The sequence below is a fragment of the Pteropus alecto genome, unplaced genomic scaffold (genome assembly GCF_000325575.1).
Source record: "Pteropus alecto unplaced genomic scaffold, ASM32557v1 scaffold69, whole genome shotgun sequence".
NCBI classification, from domain to species: Eukaryota; Metazoa; Chordata; class Mammalia; order Chiroptera; family Pteropodidae; genus Pteropus; species Pteropus alecto.
Genome location: NW_006494610.1, coordinates 2,961,466 through 2,979,151, shown reverse-complemented (window position 1 = coordinate 2,979,151; position 17,686 = coordinate 2,961,466). Strand labels below are relative to the sequence as shown.

The following is a 17,686-nucleotide window of genomic DNA, read 5'->3' as shown; positions in this document are numbered from 1 at the left end:
ATAAATAACGTGACGATGTCAGTTTAACAAAGAAATCTTTGATTCATAGTCGATTTTTCCCAAAAGTTAATGTTTCTCAACAAGTAACACCAGCCAAATGTAAAATACACTAATACAGGCAAATACTGCAAGCCACCAATAGATGGCGATCCCTCACTGCATTCTTACCATGCATGCAGTCGTCTGGTTCAGTTGAACTGGAACGTGGAGGTGCTTGTGCATTTTGTCCTTGCCTTCATGACAAACATCAACTTCAGCATCCTCAACCCTTCCTTACACCTCTTCCATCAAATGCCTTTCTTTTGTTGTTGTTAAAGTTGTTCTTGTTGTAGTTATTGTCATATTTCTCAATAGGAATTTAACAAATATTTTTAATTGGGTTCGAAATTGTATTAGGATTGTTATTGTTTTTCTTAGTGTTATAGTTAGAAAGTTGAATAAGTTTTGAGTTGTCAGATCCTAACCTTATCATAAAGCCAGTTATTTTCAGTGTGTTATTGCAGAACTTTGGTATTTTGTTTATTATAGCACAAATGCCTGTATTCAGTGTGTTTCTATTACTTGCATATATTTTTCTTTTCGATGCTCACATTATCCTAACTTTCTCTTAATAATTATATTAATTCCTGTGTCCTTCTGACTTGACCCATTCGTCTTTGATAATTTTCTTGCTTTCTGGCAGGAGATATATCCCAGGCTCATCATGTATATTTCCTGCCCTGGGGACGGCCACTTCTCTAAGGAGCTAGGGTTTATTTTATATTTTAAAATGGGAGGGGAAATGAGGCATTTAACTTTTTTTTGAAGTTCTAAATTCTCATTTATGTTTCTTTTCAAAGGATACTGTTAAGTTCTAAAAGTGCAACCAATTTTGAAAACCACTGCTGTTCTAAGGGACTTTGCTAGAGTTGGGTTTAACTTTTTCGGTAAAAATATTTCATAGGTAAATAATTTACAATTTTTGGCTACCTGGCTTTTTAGTTGTTTTCTTTCAAAATATTTTATTTGAATGAAAGTAATTATAAAGTGATATGGCTATGTCTAAAATTAACAAACAAAATCACAAATAACATTTTTATATTAACATTACTAAGACATTAAAGTATTCACAAGCTATATAAGCGTTTTCCAGTTCTGGAAAATTTTAAGTGAATAAGAAGAGTAAGTTCTCATTATTCTTGGTGCTAGATTGCTTTTGTAACTTCCCTGACATTTATTCACTTGACAAATATTTATTGAGAATATATGAAGAGCTAGGCCCTGTTCTAGGTTTCTAGGTGCTGGTGACTCAGGAATAAATAAAACAAGTTTCTGCCCTCTCACAGAGCTTACATTTGGGCAAAGACCGACAGTAAACAAATATCGTCTGAGTGATGGTCCGTTTCTCTTCCAAAGTAATCAAGAGAAGTGGGAGGTAGATAATTCTGCGTTCCTAAGAGAGTTGGGAGGGGGGCAGGGTGGAGCGTATATTATACCCTGTGCTTGGTGGTTTTTCCTTTCTTTGACCTTCAGCACTCTACCTCACCATTCTGTCCATGAGCGTAAAAGTGCATTACTTATAGTCGTATTAAATACCTTATTTTTGTGAGGATTATAGCCTACAATTTTTTCAGTGTGCCGTGTCACAAATAGTACTGGAATACATTGTTAGAATGACAGCACATCAGACAATAAGTGATAAGTGGAAAATAACCAGGGTTTGATGCAATGGTGTTAGGCATTTTGCTAGACCCATGTTCAAAACTTTACCTCATAGCCATGGGCTTCAAATATATTGCCATATCAAAATTAAAAATTGCATCATATTGTGGACCTTTTGGGTTGTTTAGGAGTACTTGGATCACATATATGTACACACACACACACACAGACACACCCAGCAGCCGAAAGTATAACTTCATTATAATCATTGGAATAGCCTCTGAGTTAAGAAGCAAAGGAGGGAGGATAACTCTCAAGCTTGGAGACACAAGATAAAGAATCAAATAAAACAAAATAATATCTTTGAATTGGCTTAGCACTGCTACATAGAGTCCAGAATTATCTAGATCTTTTAAAAGGGCTTGTCAGTAAAAAGTAGATTTGAGCCTAATCTCTGAAAGGAAGGAAAGAAACCAAACTCTGGAAATCTTATCTTTTCCTCTTTCCTTTAAAATAATGAATATAATATTTGGGGCTCAAAAGAATGTAGGATCTCATTTTTAAAGCCAAGTTACTTTGTATTTATGGGAAATCTGTTTGAGGACTTTGAGACTAGAAGTGGGAACACCAATCATTGGGAACACCAATATTTAAGGACTAAGAGGAAGGGACCGCCACTGAAAGAGACCAAGAAGGAACAGCCAGAGAGATATAGTTTTGTTTTTATTTTACAAGAGAAAATTATTATTATATTCACCTAAGGAGTGTTAAAAAATACCATTGTCTGGTCCCTACCCTCATAGACTCTCATTTTATTGATCTGAGGTGACACTTGGGTATAGATATTTTTTAAATTTCCCCAGTTAATTGACTCAGTGGTCAGAGTAGAGAAACCTCTAGTCTAGAAGTTTTTTGTGATATTTAGCAAAGCGAAGTGATATGTATTATGCTCTTAACAGCAATTTAATTACTTCCCTAAACGTTAAAGCTACTTAGATATTTTGTTATTTTAAGCAAGAAAGATGCACTGGAATTTAATTTCCGGTGGTTTTGAAAAAGAAAGTATTCTATATTTGTGATCTTCCCTTGCAGATTATTTTCAAGGCGCTTTTCTTTAAGATTCTGTGTTATTCTTTAGATTCAGAAAAGTGGATCATAGCTTATTTTGATAATGATAAAATTTGCTGTTTTGTAGTTTAACATTTGTTCATTCTACTGACATTTATTGAGCCCCTCTTCTGTCCTAGGTCCTAGGCTTGGTATTAAGAATACAGAAATAAATTTGTTCTAGTTCCTGCCCTTAAAGTGCTTACAAAGGACACAGACATAGAAACAATAAGAGCAATAAGATGTCAGAAGTGCTATGATAGAGGCTTGTATTGGATACAGTGTGAAACAAAGGATTTCATTGTAAAGCAGAATCAGCTGGAAAGGATTTAAGGAGGTGGTGACACTTATACTAATCCCTTAAAGTAGTTTAGACATTTAATAGACTATCATGGGAAAAGATGGGTTTTCTAGGCACAGAAAACAAAGACAAAAACACAGAGATTAGAGTCCATCAAATATAGGAAACAGTGTGGTGGCTCCTTATTACTCATAGAATAAGCATTATGAAGAAAATAAGTTGTAAAGAGAGAGAGAATGTGTGTGTGTGTGTGTGTCTGTGTGTCTGTGTCTGTCTTTCTATCTGTCTCCAAATGAGAAAAGACTATATGCTAAGGAGCTCTGTGGACTTACCAATATCAGATTGGATTTTCATTTTAGAAAGATAAACCTTTGAAATACTATTTCTGATGTGTAAATAAATACTTATTGAGAACCTGCTTTGTTCCAGGACTATGCTAGATACTGAGAATTTAAACATGAATAAGATAACTTTGAGACTATCAAAGTCGACTAACCAACTGACATCTAAATGATGTGATGAGAGTATAGGAACGTGTGTGTATATATACATACACATACACGTATATATATAGATATACATATATATATAGAGAGAGAGAGAGATATATGTATATCTATATATATAGCAATACAAATATATGTACTTTACAGAGGTAGCACAGGAGTAGTGGTCCAGGGAAACCATCACTAAAAGTTGATATTTGAATAGAACTTTCTAGGATTTCTCTGGGTGACCTAGAGAGAGGAAGAAAGGAAGGTTATTCTAGGTAAAGGGAAGAGCATATACAGAAACATGGGTGCAAAACATCATATGAGAAAGATAAGTTAAAAAAATATTAACTAAAGTATTAGAAGCAAATAGTTTATCTGGGAACATTGAAATATTTTTTATTAGGACTATACATTTTTACTTGAGATGAGCCTCTCTTTTAAATTAAAAGGTCTATAAAATGCTTCATATTATCAGAGGAAGCGGGTAAATGTTCCCTTCTTGATGGCTCAATTCATGTGACAGATTCTCACAAACTGAATTTTAGCAAATTACTTAATTGACAACTTGGATGTGGAATGCAATTTTAAAAAGAGACAGTAACTAATAATGCATTTTTACTAAATTTGTTTTTTTAAAAATACTGAGAAACATATTTCCTTCTAAATAGACATAAAGGATTCACAGTGAAATCTTTGGTGTTTATGATCAACCCAGAGTCTTATTGTGCTGTGTTGTACTGTACTTAGTTAAGATAAGCTAGCAATAATCATATAAAGAATAATTATAAACCTAGGAAAAATAAAGTGTTGTTGGAAAATTTCGTTCTTATATATAGTGCAAATTATGTATTTATAAGGTATATGAATTTTTCAGGCTTTAGCTAGTAGTGTCCACGGAATAAATTATAGTCATTGAATGTTTCTGTCATGCCAAGGAGGGTTTAATAAAAATTATTTTTCCTTTGAAAAATAAAACAGCTCTTTGAACCTTAACTGAAAACTATGCTGTTTTGTTTGAAACTATTTCACAAGACAGCTGGACTCCATATTTCATAGAGAGGTTTTGTGTTTATATATCCACAGTATTTTGAATTTACATCCATCCATCAAAGATATGCTCAGGTGAGACAATTAAGGGTATGTTCAAAGAACTCATGAAATAATCCACTGAAAAATTAATACTGATATATATTTCAACATGTAAAAGATACATATAAAAACAATACTTTCAAATGAGGTATTTTTACTTTTCAAGTAAAAGAACTTTTTACAAAAAGCAAGGCAAAGATCCTTCAAGGATCTAGAAGCCAATTATTGGGAATGGTAGAATATAATAAGAGGAGAATTTAAGTTGTACTTTCTGGACTCCCTCTTTTGAGGATGTTTATCATGAAAAAATGTAATTATAGATATTTTTAGGTGGTTTCTTCACATATTTTAAGTGTATATTTCACTGCCCACCTAATATATTACTTGATATTAATTTTCAATTTTTATGAAAATGCTATCTGTGAAATATTTTGTAGATTTAATTAAAAAGTTTAGATTAAAACTTAAATTGGGGGTAAGTACTGACAAAATAATAAAGCACTCTCAAAGTGTTTCAAATGTAGTGTTTTAAGTATGCAGTTGAAGTTACCAACTTAAAATAGGAAGTTATAACTATAAGATTTTTTATTCAAGACTCAAGCTAACCACAAAGAACAAACCTGTAATAGAAACACAAAAGATAAAAAGGATCAAAACAAATCACTACAAAAAATCATCAAGTAACAAAGGAATGCAGCGAGAGAAAAAGGGACAAAACTACTGTAAACACACACAAAAAAACCAATTAACAAAATGGCAATATTAAATCTATACTCATCAACAATTGCTTTAAATATAAATGGAGCAAACTCACCAATCAAAAGGTGCAGAGTGACTGAATGGATTTTAAAAATAGGATCCATCGATATGCTGTCAACAAGAGACTCACCTAAGATTTAAAGATACACATAGACTGTAAATGAAGGAATGGAAAAAAGGAATTTCATCCAAAAGGAAGCACGACAGCTATACTTATATCAGACAAAATAGACCAAGTCGGAAACTGTCCTAGAGTTGAAGGTCATTACATAATGATCAAAGGGTCAATTCAATAGGAAGGTATAACGAATATAAGTATATACACATCCAACATCAGATCACTTAAATATTTAAAACAAAGACAACAGAAAAACTGTTAGAACTAATAACAAATTCAGCAAAGTTGCAAGATACAAAATCAGCATACAAAAATCAACCATATTTCTATATAAAATGGTGAACTATCTGAAAAAGAAATTTTAAAAAGCCAATTCCATTCACAATAGCAACAAGAATAAAATACTTAAGAATAAACTTAACCACAGAGGTGAAAGATTTGTACATTGAAAATTTAAATACATTACACATCAATGAAAGAAATTTAAAAAGACATAGATAAATGGAAAGGCCGCCTATGTTCATGGATTGGAAAACTTAAAATTGTTAAAATGTCCATATTACCCAGAGTGATATTCAGATTCAGTGCAATCACTGTCAAAATCTCAATGGCATTTTTCACAGAAATAGAAAAAAACAATCCCAAAATTCATATGGAACTACAGAAGACCCTGAATAGCCAAAGCAATTTTGAGAAGAACAAAGTGGGTGGCATCACATGTCTTGATTTCAAAATATATTATAAATTTACAGCACTCAAAAATGTATGGTCCTGGCATTAAAACAGACATATAGACCACTGGAACAGAATAGAGAGCCCAAATATAAATCCACGCATCTACGGCCAACTGATCTTTGACAAGGGTACCAAGAGCACACATGGAGATATACTCTCTTCAATAAATGGAGCTGGGAAAGCTGGATACCCATGTATAGAAGAATGAAATTGGACCCTTATAAGTTGTACAAAAATCAACTGAAAGTAGATTAAAGACATAAACATAAGACCTGTAACTATAAAACTATTAAAAAAATGTCAGAGGGGTCAAATATGTGGTGATAGAAAGAAATCTATGAGAGGTGAACACATAGTGTAAACATATGTATATATATGCATACACATATATATGCATATATATATGTATATGCGTGTATATATATATATACACGCATATACATATATATATATACGCATATACATATATATATGCCTTACTGTTAAAGTGTGCAGCTGAAACTTACTGGATTTTGTTAACCGATGTCACTATAAAAAATTAAATAAATTTTAATAAATAATAAATAGTAGCTCAGAAGATGAAAAAAAAATCAAGAAATAGCTTCTTGACATTGCTCTGGGCATTAGTTTTTTGGATATGATACCAAAAACACAGACAACAAGAGCAAAAATTTTTAAAATGGGATTGTATCAAACTGAAAAAAAGATTCTGCACAGCACAGCATCAGTTAACAAGTGAAAAGGCAACCTCCAGAATGGGAAAAATATTTGCTATCTTTTGGATAAGGAGTTAATATCCAAAATACATAAGGAACTCTCAAAAGCAAAAAAATAACCTAATTAAAAAATGGACAAACTTGAACAGAGATTTCTCCAAAAAAGACAATAACCAACTGGTACGTGAAGATGCTCAACTTCACTAATTATCAGGGAAATGCAAATCATAATCATAATAAAATATTACCTCATACCTGTTAGGATGTCTGTTATCAAAAGACAATAGATGACAAATGTTGATGAGAATATGTCAAAAGGGAATGCTTGTACACTGTTGATGGAAATGTAAATTAGTACAGCTACTTTGGAAAACAGTATGGAGGTTCCTCAAAATATTAAAAATAGAACTATTTTATGACCTAGCAATCCCACTTCTGAGTATTTATCCAAGGAAATGAAATCAAGATGTCAAAGAGATATCCTCACTCTCATATTAATGTCAGCATTATTTACAGTAGCCAAGAAGTGGAAGCAACTTCAATGTCCATCGACAGATGAATAAAAATGTGATACATATATCACATTTTATATATGTATAAAAACCGTGTGCCTAGATACATGTTCACACACCATAATGGATTATTCACCTTTAAAAAGAAGGAAATTCTGCCATTTTCAACATGGATAAACCTGGAAGACATTATACTAAGTGAAATGAACAAACGGAGAAAGACACTGTGTTGATCTCACTTATATGTGGGCTATAGAAGCATAGAATGAGGGGAGGAGATATGTTGGTCAAGGGGTACAAAATTTTGGTAATGCAAAACGAATAAGTTCTGGAGATCTAATGTACAACATGACTATAGTTAACAATATTGTATACTTGAAATTTTCTAAGAGGTAGATCTTAAGTGTTCTCTTCACCAAAATAAAAACAAAAACATCTATAAGAGGTAATGGATATGTTAATTAGCTTGAGTGTGGTGATTATTTCACATTGTATACGTATATCAAATCATCAAGTTGTATACTTTAAATGTATACAATTTTAAGTTGTCAGTTTTACCTCAGTAAAACTGGGAGAATAAAAGATTGAATCATGGTTGTCTTTTTTAATGGCCAAATTCCTGAATAATTCTTATTGAAAATCTGAAAAGACATTAGCTGACTATCTAGCAATTTAGAGGTAGAAACCACAGGAAAGTTCTTAAAATTAGCTGTGATAAATATATTATTGCTACTTTCTTAGTAAATTAAATAAATTTCCTTTAGTGTATCTTTCTGTAGAAGTATTACCTGAAAAAGCGAGAATGTTAAATTGACTTGTATTATAAATATAAGTGACACATAGACTCTATCTCATATAGATTGATTCAGTTTATAGATGAGTTCAGTAACGTTAGCATTGATTAGAATTTTAATTAAAGTGAGATGCTAATTACCACATCCTTTACCATTAATTGCCACTGATTTTGCACTATGAAATAACAGTAATTATTGAATAATTTAAGATGAACCTATTTTTGAGCTTGGCCAAATGAGAAAAATATCCTCATTCTTCGTATTAACATGAATTGGATTACTTTTGAGTAGGTCTTGAAGTTAACTGGTATATTTTGTTCTAAGGTAAGTAATAGGATTCTTTGATTTCAGGCAACCACAGCCATAACCAACTCTTATGCACCAAGGAAATTCGTTAGATTGATATCAGCACTCAGGAAATGGATAGAAAGACTGGAATAGTAGGCCTGGAAAGGGAGAAGCTGAGCTACTTCAGAGCACTGGAAAGTAGGAACTTTAAGAATGTCTCTGCTGGTATTTTTGGTCAGGACTCCATGGCCAGAATGACTAAACTGTTTTTTCTATTACTTGAGATAGACTCCAGCCAAGATTCAACATTCAGGAATGGGATTTTCAACCTCACTTAATTCACATGCCTGCCTCCTATTGTAGTGGAGGGGTAAAACGAAGAGCCCTACGCAGGGGTCCTCCAGGAACTTTTCCTTTTCATAGTGACATGGCAAGTGCCAGGATTTTACTGTCTCTACATTCCTCATAAAAGGTGGAAAACAGATGTGGCATGGATGGAAACTGTGCCTAGTCAATACACTGAAATCTCTTACCTCCTGTTTCAGAGGACCATGCAGCTAACCACAGAAAACAATATCATTATGATTTCTAAACATAAAGGTCGAAAGACGATACCTTAATTTGTCTTTAGGCAAAAATTCTTCATGGGCAAAGAATGTATAAAACCTTTTATGAAACCTCAGTTGCTGTTTCCAGTTTATATAGTGTAAAACTTTTTACTTTCTAGAAAGAATATATTCTAAATTGGAGGTTGTTCAAGTACTTGTCATTAACTGAGTTCTACCAATGTCATTTCCACACAGATACATATTTGTCTTTCTCACATTCTGCTCTCAGTATTTCCTATAAGCCAGTTATGACATTGGAGTGGAGTTTTCCAGTGACATTCACTGGAGACCCTAGAGAGGGGTAATATGTGTAAAATCTAGTAAGAGAACCCAAAATAATGGTACTTTATTATAATAGATTCTCTGACCAGTAATCTCCATTTCTGCTTTACACAGTTTTTCTGTCAATCTTAATTTTTTCCTAATAACTCATTACTGTTTTCATTAAAAGCAATGTTAAAGTATCTTGATAGTCCTTTAAAATTTTTTCAGTTCTTTTCCAGTGAAATGAAATCATTCGACCTACTCTAAAAGACTATGTTAATGAGATACACTCTCATAACTTCTGCCTGTTTCACTTGTATTTCGTTCTGAGAGAGAAGCTAGCGTTTACATCAGATATTTCTTGTGGACACAGAGGAACAAATATTTATAAATGCATGCAGATAACCCGGTAAAATCAGAACTATTCATATGTAGCCCATTAGAGATATATTAAATGGGGTTATTCCATTAGAATCATGTTCCCAGCCAGAGATGTGTGCAGGTTGATTTCCTCTAGTGCAGGATTGTCTTGCTAAGCACACAGTTGACTCTGCCACCCACAACGGGACTATTGTCTCTTAATAGTGGCAGACACATGTTCCTGCTTCTGAGCTGACGGCTCAGAAACATTGGTCCACTAACATCATAGACTCCTGTTGCCTATGTAGCATTTTAAGGTCTTTTAGAGGTAGAATAAGACCTTTGCAAATAGAATTATACTTTTATCTTTAACCACCAGTTCAAATGTCGAATTGGTATTGTGACAATGATCAGTTCGTTTGTGAAGTTGAAATTTGGCAAAAAGCTATCTTTTGCAAGTTCTTATTAACAAATAAGAGTTCTACAAAAATGAAAGGAAACCATGAATTGTTATAATGGCTTTATTCTGTAGTTGAAATATTTCCAGTGGATTATATTGTTCAGTGCAGTTTTGATTGACGTAATTATTTTCATGAAGATATATTAGTAGTCACTTCTATCAAAAACAATTACAGAAACCTCATGGATTTTTTATTTTATATTTTTCTGTATTAGTTTATTTTTAATTCATTTTAACTTTTTTACTGAGTTAAATTACTTTTATTGATTGGTGAAGTTTGAATCTAGGAAATCACACACATGAGATTTTTATTTTCCTTCATATTTTAACTAGCATCTGATAACTGAAAGCTTTAAGATATCACCATTGTTTTTTAGTTAAGATGTAAAATGCAGCTTGAGTCCTTTCATCTTTCAGTAGTATCTCTGTGTAAAAGACAGGAAGTCTGAATTCACAAGAGATTTGTTGTAGCCAGCAGAGAAAGAAGGAGAAACATGTATGACAAGAAACAAGTCATAGTCCCAACTAGCCTTTTTGTAGTTTTGTTCACAGTCTGTTAACATACCATTTACAAAGATGAATTTTGGGGGCCTGAATTGATACCATTAGGTTCCTCTGCCATTGCAGAACAATGAAGACAAAAGCACTCACCATCTTAATATTCACAGGACTGTGCTAAAGAATAATGATTTAAGATCAAGACAAGAGTTAACTGCCCACCTCACCAACCAGTGGCCTTCCCCAGGAGCTCTGGATGTCAAAGCTGTTGCCTTGGATACGTTGCTTTACCGAAAACACAATAAACAGTGGTATGAGTAAGTGTAATACTTTTTTTTCCAACTAATTACAAATTTAGTTGTACCAAAACATATGACTATCCACTTTGGTTCTCAGTTATTCTTTCTGAATTCATTATTAGCTTAGAGCAAAAGGACTTAAGACTACTTTGGCTTGGTAAGTTTAGATTAAGGCAGTGATATGTTAATATTTTGAAGCCAAGGCACCCTGGGGAAGTAAAACATCTGAAAAATTACTATGCAGTATTGTACCAGGTACCTGCTTCTCCTTCAATTAATCTTCAGCCAGTCCTTCAGTTAAGTCCATGAATGCCTATTTAATGAGCTGTCTATTTCTGAATTCTAGCTTTGGTGTTTGCATTTGCCTTAGGATTAATTTTCCTGATAGTTAGAAAACACAAAATTTCATCTCATGAAAAGATAGAACATATTTAAATGTTCTTGGTGGGTCTGAAAGAGTTCTGTTAATTTTCAGTAAACCTAATTTTTGGTTTATAGACGATACAATCATTTCACCTATGGACCCGAAGATCCCTTTCACGTTTCTTAGTCCCAGCATTCAGAACTGTGTCATTTAATCGTTTCTCAGTGTTGAGAGAGCTGCAAAATCTTAGGCTGTCTGCCTTTAGGTAATCTTCATTTTGGAACTTGTAAATTGTATTACCTTCTTTTGGCTTTTAGCTACTTTTCCATCTTGATAATTTTTTTTTCAAAATCTTTATATTCCTATCTGTCTTTAGCTAATTTTCTGATTATTTTCCCTGCTCTCCCTCCAACCCCTTATGTTCTCTTTCTTCCCTTCCCTCTCTCTTTTCTCTCTTTCCTCTTTTTCTCTCTTCTTTTTTTTCTCCCCTCTTTTTCTTTCTCTGCTCTTCTTTTAGAGCCCTTGTTTTTAAATTTCACCGGTAGAGCTACACACTTTTCTGTGCTGCTTAGAGTGCCTTTCACTGGGTAATTGATAGCCATACATTTCTACAAGGAATGTTTTAGCACAGACACAATTTCCACATGCTTTTACTCTGTGATTTTTTCATTTATCAAACATAGAACTCAAATTTAACCTTTTGTTAAATTTCTTGCTAGGGGCTTAATTGCTTATTTATTTATATTTTTGCTTCATTGATTGCTAGAGATAAGTAGGAAAATGTGAGCAGATGATTTACAGAATAAATCAGAACTCACTTCAACATCTACTAAACCATGCTGCTTAGTATGATTCAAGGTGTTGACTGAGTCTTTCATAGATTGGAACTAATCCATGAAAATAATTTTTTCTTTTATACCCTTGTAAAAGTTATGTATAACTAGAATATATATTTTTTATACTGATATATAATTTTATCTTTCAGTAGCATATTTAATTAATGGAAGACTATAATGGAAGAATATTCATATATTTGTATATCTAATTCATGACTGAAAACAAAACATATAGCAATACTCGGTACACTTATCTTGTCTACATATAACATATGAGATGTTCCTGTTTTTTTAACTGCAAAATATTACAACTTTAAATCTTGACAAGTTAAAAGTCTAGTAACTATGTCTTTTTATTGCCGTATCTATGTTATCACTTTAGTGAATGGTAAAATATTTTTGTCAAAAGACACGTGTATACCCAACCTACCTATAGAGCTACCTCTTCAGAAATCAATGAGGAATCTAAGTGGATAATTTATTTGTAGTTTACTTTTGCATGTAATAATAAGTGACTGGTTTTTATAAAATATAGTGGCAACAAAAGTATTTGAAGTCTCAGAACAGAAAGCAGTGAAACTGTTCATCTGTTTAGCATGGATCCAGATTTTATATGTGACACAGTTCCTCTATTAGTTTAAGAAGGAACACCCTTTCCCTCCCAGCATCGTCCCTTAATCTGATCTGACCTCAGATGGTGGTATTGCTTTTAGATGGTCTTACTGCCAAACTGATATCCCTAAACAAACTTATATCCCTAAGTGTGCAGCGAGGGTGTGTGATAGAGAGATCACTGGACCTAGAGTTTAAGTCATGACTTATAAATAATCTCTGCTACTTACTTGTTGTGTAACACTAAGCAACACTTTCTCTTCTTACCTTTTGTTTCTGCATATGCAATACTGGGGATAATGCCTATTTTAAAATAATTGTAAGGGTCATATGGAGTAATAAATTGTCTGGCACTTAATAATTTCCCAATAAATCTTTTATTTATTTATACTCTATATAATCTTTCTTATTTATACTGTCATATAAACTTGTGTCTTTCATGTTTGGAGAATATATACTAACACAACATCCCAAGCTCTACTTTCTTAAGAGTTTGTAAAACCTTATGCAAAATTATAATGACCAGCGAGTCCCCAATTGTTCTGAATAAATAATTACAACTTTTTCATGTAAAAAGAGACTTTGGATTTTTAGAACAGAGTAGTGCTTTATAAATCATGTGTGAAACAAATCATAGCTTTTCATCAGGATCTAATTTTGCACTCCTCAAATTTATGATATAAGCCAAAGCTCTTGAACTAACCTGATCACTAATTCTTCTTTGTTTGACTAATATCTTAAGTTCAATATACATTTATTGAAAGCCTACAAATTATGGAAGAGGTAACCAAAACAACTTTAATAAAGAACATTAGCTCTCTTGTTTTTAGAGAAAGAAACTGACCCTATAATGAATCATCATATTTTTATTATAATTATAATTTCTTCCTAAGAATTTGGGATGTCTATAGTTATTTATTTTTACATAGAGTTATTTCTTTAGGAGCTCTGTAACTTCATTTGCCCAGTTAGCTTTGAGAAGAAAGAGCATGCTGTTGGATTTAATGAATTTTTTGGATTTGTTGACATTTTAAAAATAAATATTTTTCATTTACAGTTGACATTCAAAATTAGTTTCAGGTGTACAACATAGTGGTTAGACATTTTAACATAAGTTACGAAGTGATCCCCCCACTATGTTTAGTACCCATCTGGGACCATATATAGTTATTACAACATTACTGTATTCCCTATGCTGTACTTTATATCCCTGTGACTATTTTGTAACTGCCACTTTGTACTTAATCTCCTCACCTTTTCCACCCAACCCTCCAACCCTCTTCTCGTCGGGCAACCATCTAAAGGTTCTCTGTATCTATGAATTTTTGGGTTTTTTTGTTTGTTTGTTTTTTAGATTCCAAATTTAATTGAAATAGTATGGTATTTGCCTTCCTCTGTCTGACTTATTTCACTTAGTTTAATTAATACCCTCGAGGTCTGTCTATGTTATCACAAATGGCAAGATATTCTTTTTATGGCTGAATAATATTCCATTGTATACATATACCATATTTTCTTTTATCTATTCATCTATTTCTTAAAATGAGCCATTGGATAACTTAGCTATGTTGTCACCTACTCAAGGACACCTTTCATAACTGAATATCTTAAATTTTTCTATTTACTATACTGTTTATGAAACTTAAAAAATTTCCAGTTTATTTCTTGATTATTTAGCCCTGGCAAGATTAATTATGCTGGATTTTATATCTTTTATTTCAAACATAGGAATATCATATTAAAAATTTTAAGCATTATAGCATTATTGGCATACTGTAAAAACTCAATAAATAAGTATATGAAGTACATTCCTTTAACACACAAATACTTTATTTTTCCAATAAGTTCTGTTTTAATATGTTTCTTTATATGTAAAGTCTAGGTCAGATGATCTTATTAGCTACAGGTCATATAATCTTGTTAGATTATTGTCTAACCTACTCATTCCCACCCCACAAGATCAGTTTCATTGTCATCATATTTATATTTTCTACTTTAGCTCTTTCAGTCTTCCAAGTTTATCATTGTTTCCCAATTTCACTATTATGTACAAAATTATTGAGGATTATGAGCTTTTAGATGTCCTTCATGATCTCTTTAGGCTAATTTTTCTTAATGACTTCTGAGGGTTAATCAATTTAGATGTATTAGAGGTTGTCCTTTCCATGTGTGTCTTTCTAGTATGTTTGGAGGAAGGCTGCCTAAAGCACTGAGGCTGCAGAAATATTTTACAGTTTGTAAATTTCATATTGACCCGATTCACATATATATCCTTCTCTTTCAGGCTCCTTTGCATCTTTACATTGATTTTAGTAGAGTATATAGACACTCTGCTATCACATTCTGCTATCTGCTTATTTCGTTCCTTAAACATGAAAATCAAACCAAGAATAAAAAGAATAGTACAACTCTGTTTTCATGCACATTTATTTGCCTCTGAGTATATATACATTGTTCATGTATTTGTTTTTATTTCATGCACGTGGATAATGTTTCCTGTGCATTACACTCTCTGCTGTCCAATGACTACCAGATAACGTAAATTATTACTGACCTCAATACATCTATTGGGCAAATAAGTGATGTAGATTATCCATATCATTACTTCTGATCACTGCTATAAAGTGTGAGATTGTAGAAAAATTGACTAATATGTGAATTCAGCCCTATTTCTCACTTTCCGTTTAGTTTGCCTTTATTTTGTACTCAATTCTGTATACTGAAATTTGTATTTGAGTGATTTTTTAAATGTTTAAATATATATTGAATGCAGTGGATTTTATTATGTCCCAGATGCCCATGACGCATAATTCCTGCAAGTTTAAATTATATTTAACAATGTATGGCATAGATTAAACTATAAACTTTTATGTAGTCATAATACATGACTTACTATCTTGGGTTCTTATTTTGATTAAACTATTACCATTTTGAAAGTTTCTCTGAGAAATAGTGATCGATTGTTAATTGGTCTGTGTCTGGTGGGTTACATTTAAATCTTACAGTGTGATGTTAATGAGTCTAGAATTCTAAGTTCGGATTTAGCCACTGACCTTTTAAAGACAGAACTCCCAGAGACAGTATTACTCCATGACAACGTATTTGTCATATGGAGTTTCCAATTGCATTGGAAATCAGGTAAGAATGTAGAAACCCAACCCATCTTTGTCATTAGTGAAAGCAGCTGAACTAGATTTCACCCAGATAGTGGGTCTATAGTCAGTTTCATGAAAGGAAGATACTGTACAGCACTGCTCTTACCATCTTATGACTAAGGTGCTTAATTTAGGTGTGGAACTTATATCATTGCTGCAGAGCAGTGTTGTCTACCAAATTCTATTTCTGTATGCATTGGCATTTGGTTAAGTAAAGCCTATAGACTCAAGAATTGTTCACTAAAAGTGACAAATTAAAGTGTAGAAAGGTCCCAGAATCATTTTGAATTTGGAAGTGTGATATTCTAAAAGGAATGTCAGTATGGCACGCAGAAAGCTCATTTTGTGTTGCTGTTATCAGAGGCTGTGTTAACAAGCTTTCCTTCCTCAAGAGCGTGAGAGTCCCTGAGATTACTATAAATGTGTGCCGTCAAGCTCTCGGTCCTTACAATATTCCAAGGAATTCTAAGTGTTTTTTGTTTGTTATCTTTTTGTTTGCAAATACTTCTATATATGATTTTTAAAGCAATATTAACAAGTTTCCTATGATGAAAAGTTAGTGTCAGAAACTCACTTTAAACCATTCCATGCCTTCTACCTATTAGGTAGAATTTGGAAAATACTTATTTATAATTTCCCTTAATTCTTGTGTTCCTGATTTCTTCTATAGATAAGTAAATTAACATTTTAATGGAAATCAAGTGAAATTTGCAGTGATTTGATTAAATACTGTAGTATAATTTACATGGTCTATCTCAGCAAGCAAGGCTGTTCTTTAAGAATATTTTCTAATAAAATAGGAATCCAAATCTTTTCTTCCTATACTGGAGAGGAGATAGCATAGTAGTTAAGGGTCCAGAATTAGAGCCAGGCTCAAATTTAATCTCTTTGTTCAAATTTAATCTCTTTGTGCTCGTTTCCTCTGCTATAAAGTAGGGTTAGTAATAATTCCGACTTCTTAGGGTAGTTGTGAGGATTAAATAAATATATATAAAATATGTAGAATAGTGCCTAGCATTTGTTAAGTGCTATATATTATCATTTTTAATTACATGTTGTGCAGCTCATGTACATGTTATTTATTATAATTATCGAAAATTTCCTAGAGTAGAACTTCCTGTTACTTAAAAATGTAATTAAGAAATTTTATACTCTCAACATTTGAAAAGTCATCATGTTATAAAGTGAGAACACTGCTTGCACTATAAGCTAGTAGTTATTCCATCACCTCATTTCTTAGAGGAAAAAAGCTACCTATTGTATATATCCCCCATACTTAATATATATATATACATTTGATAAATTTATAAGTCTGCTCTTGCAAGTAAGCATAAAGAATAGCTGTGTAATAGATTTCAATTATATATGCTTTCCTATAACATTATAATAGAATATATGACATTGCTAAGAAATTAGATAGGGTTTGACTCCCTCGGGAAATAGATGTTGAACCTAAAAATCATATTTGTTTTCCTGGGTCATTTGTATTTGGAAATAACAATGAATTCTGTTCTCTTACTTGAAATGTCAGTAACACCAAAGTTGCATATGTCTTTTTAGTTGGTTTTATCCTGACAGAAAAAAATAAGGACAGTTTAATAATAAACTTTCATTAACTTTCCATTTATAACAGATTTTCCTGAAAATGGGTTCACAACTGAAAATATGAGGGACAG

The 17,686-nt window shown here is 32.4% G+C and overlaps 1 protein-coding gene across 2 annotated transcripts in view; it reads left to right on the top strand.

Moving 5' to 3' along the window:
* The window catches only part of RUNDC3B (RUN domain containing 3B), a 127,294-nt gene that overhangs the window by 100,131 nt on the left and 9,477 nt on the right, over positions 1 to 17,686 (top strand). The window contains exon 9 of one of the 2 annotated variants that reach the window (XM_006925718.3): positions 10,915 to 11,061. The exons of the other annotated variant lie outside the window; for it this stretch is intronic. Within the exon in view, the coding sequence (XP_006925780.1) occupies positions 10,915 to 11,061 (147 nt within the window). The remainder of the gene's footprint in view (positions 1 to 10,914; positions 11,062 to 17,686) is intronic. 2 annotated transcript variants of the gene reach the window in all.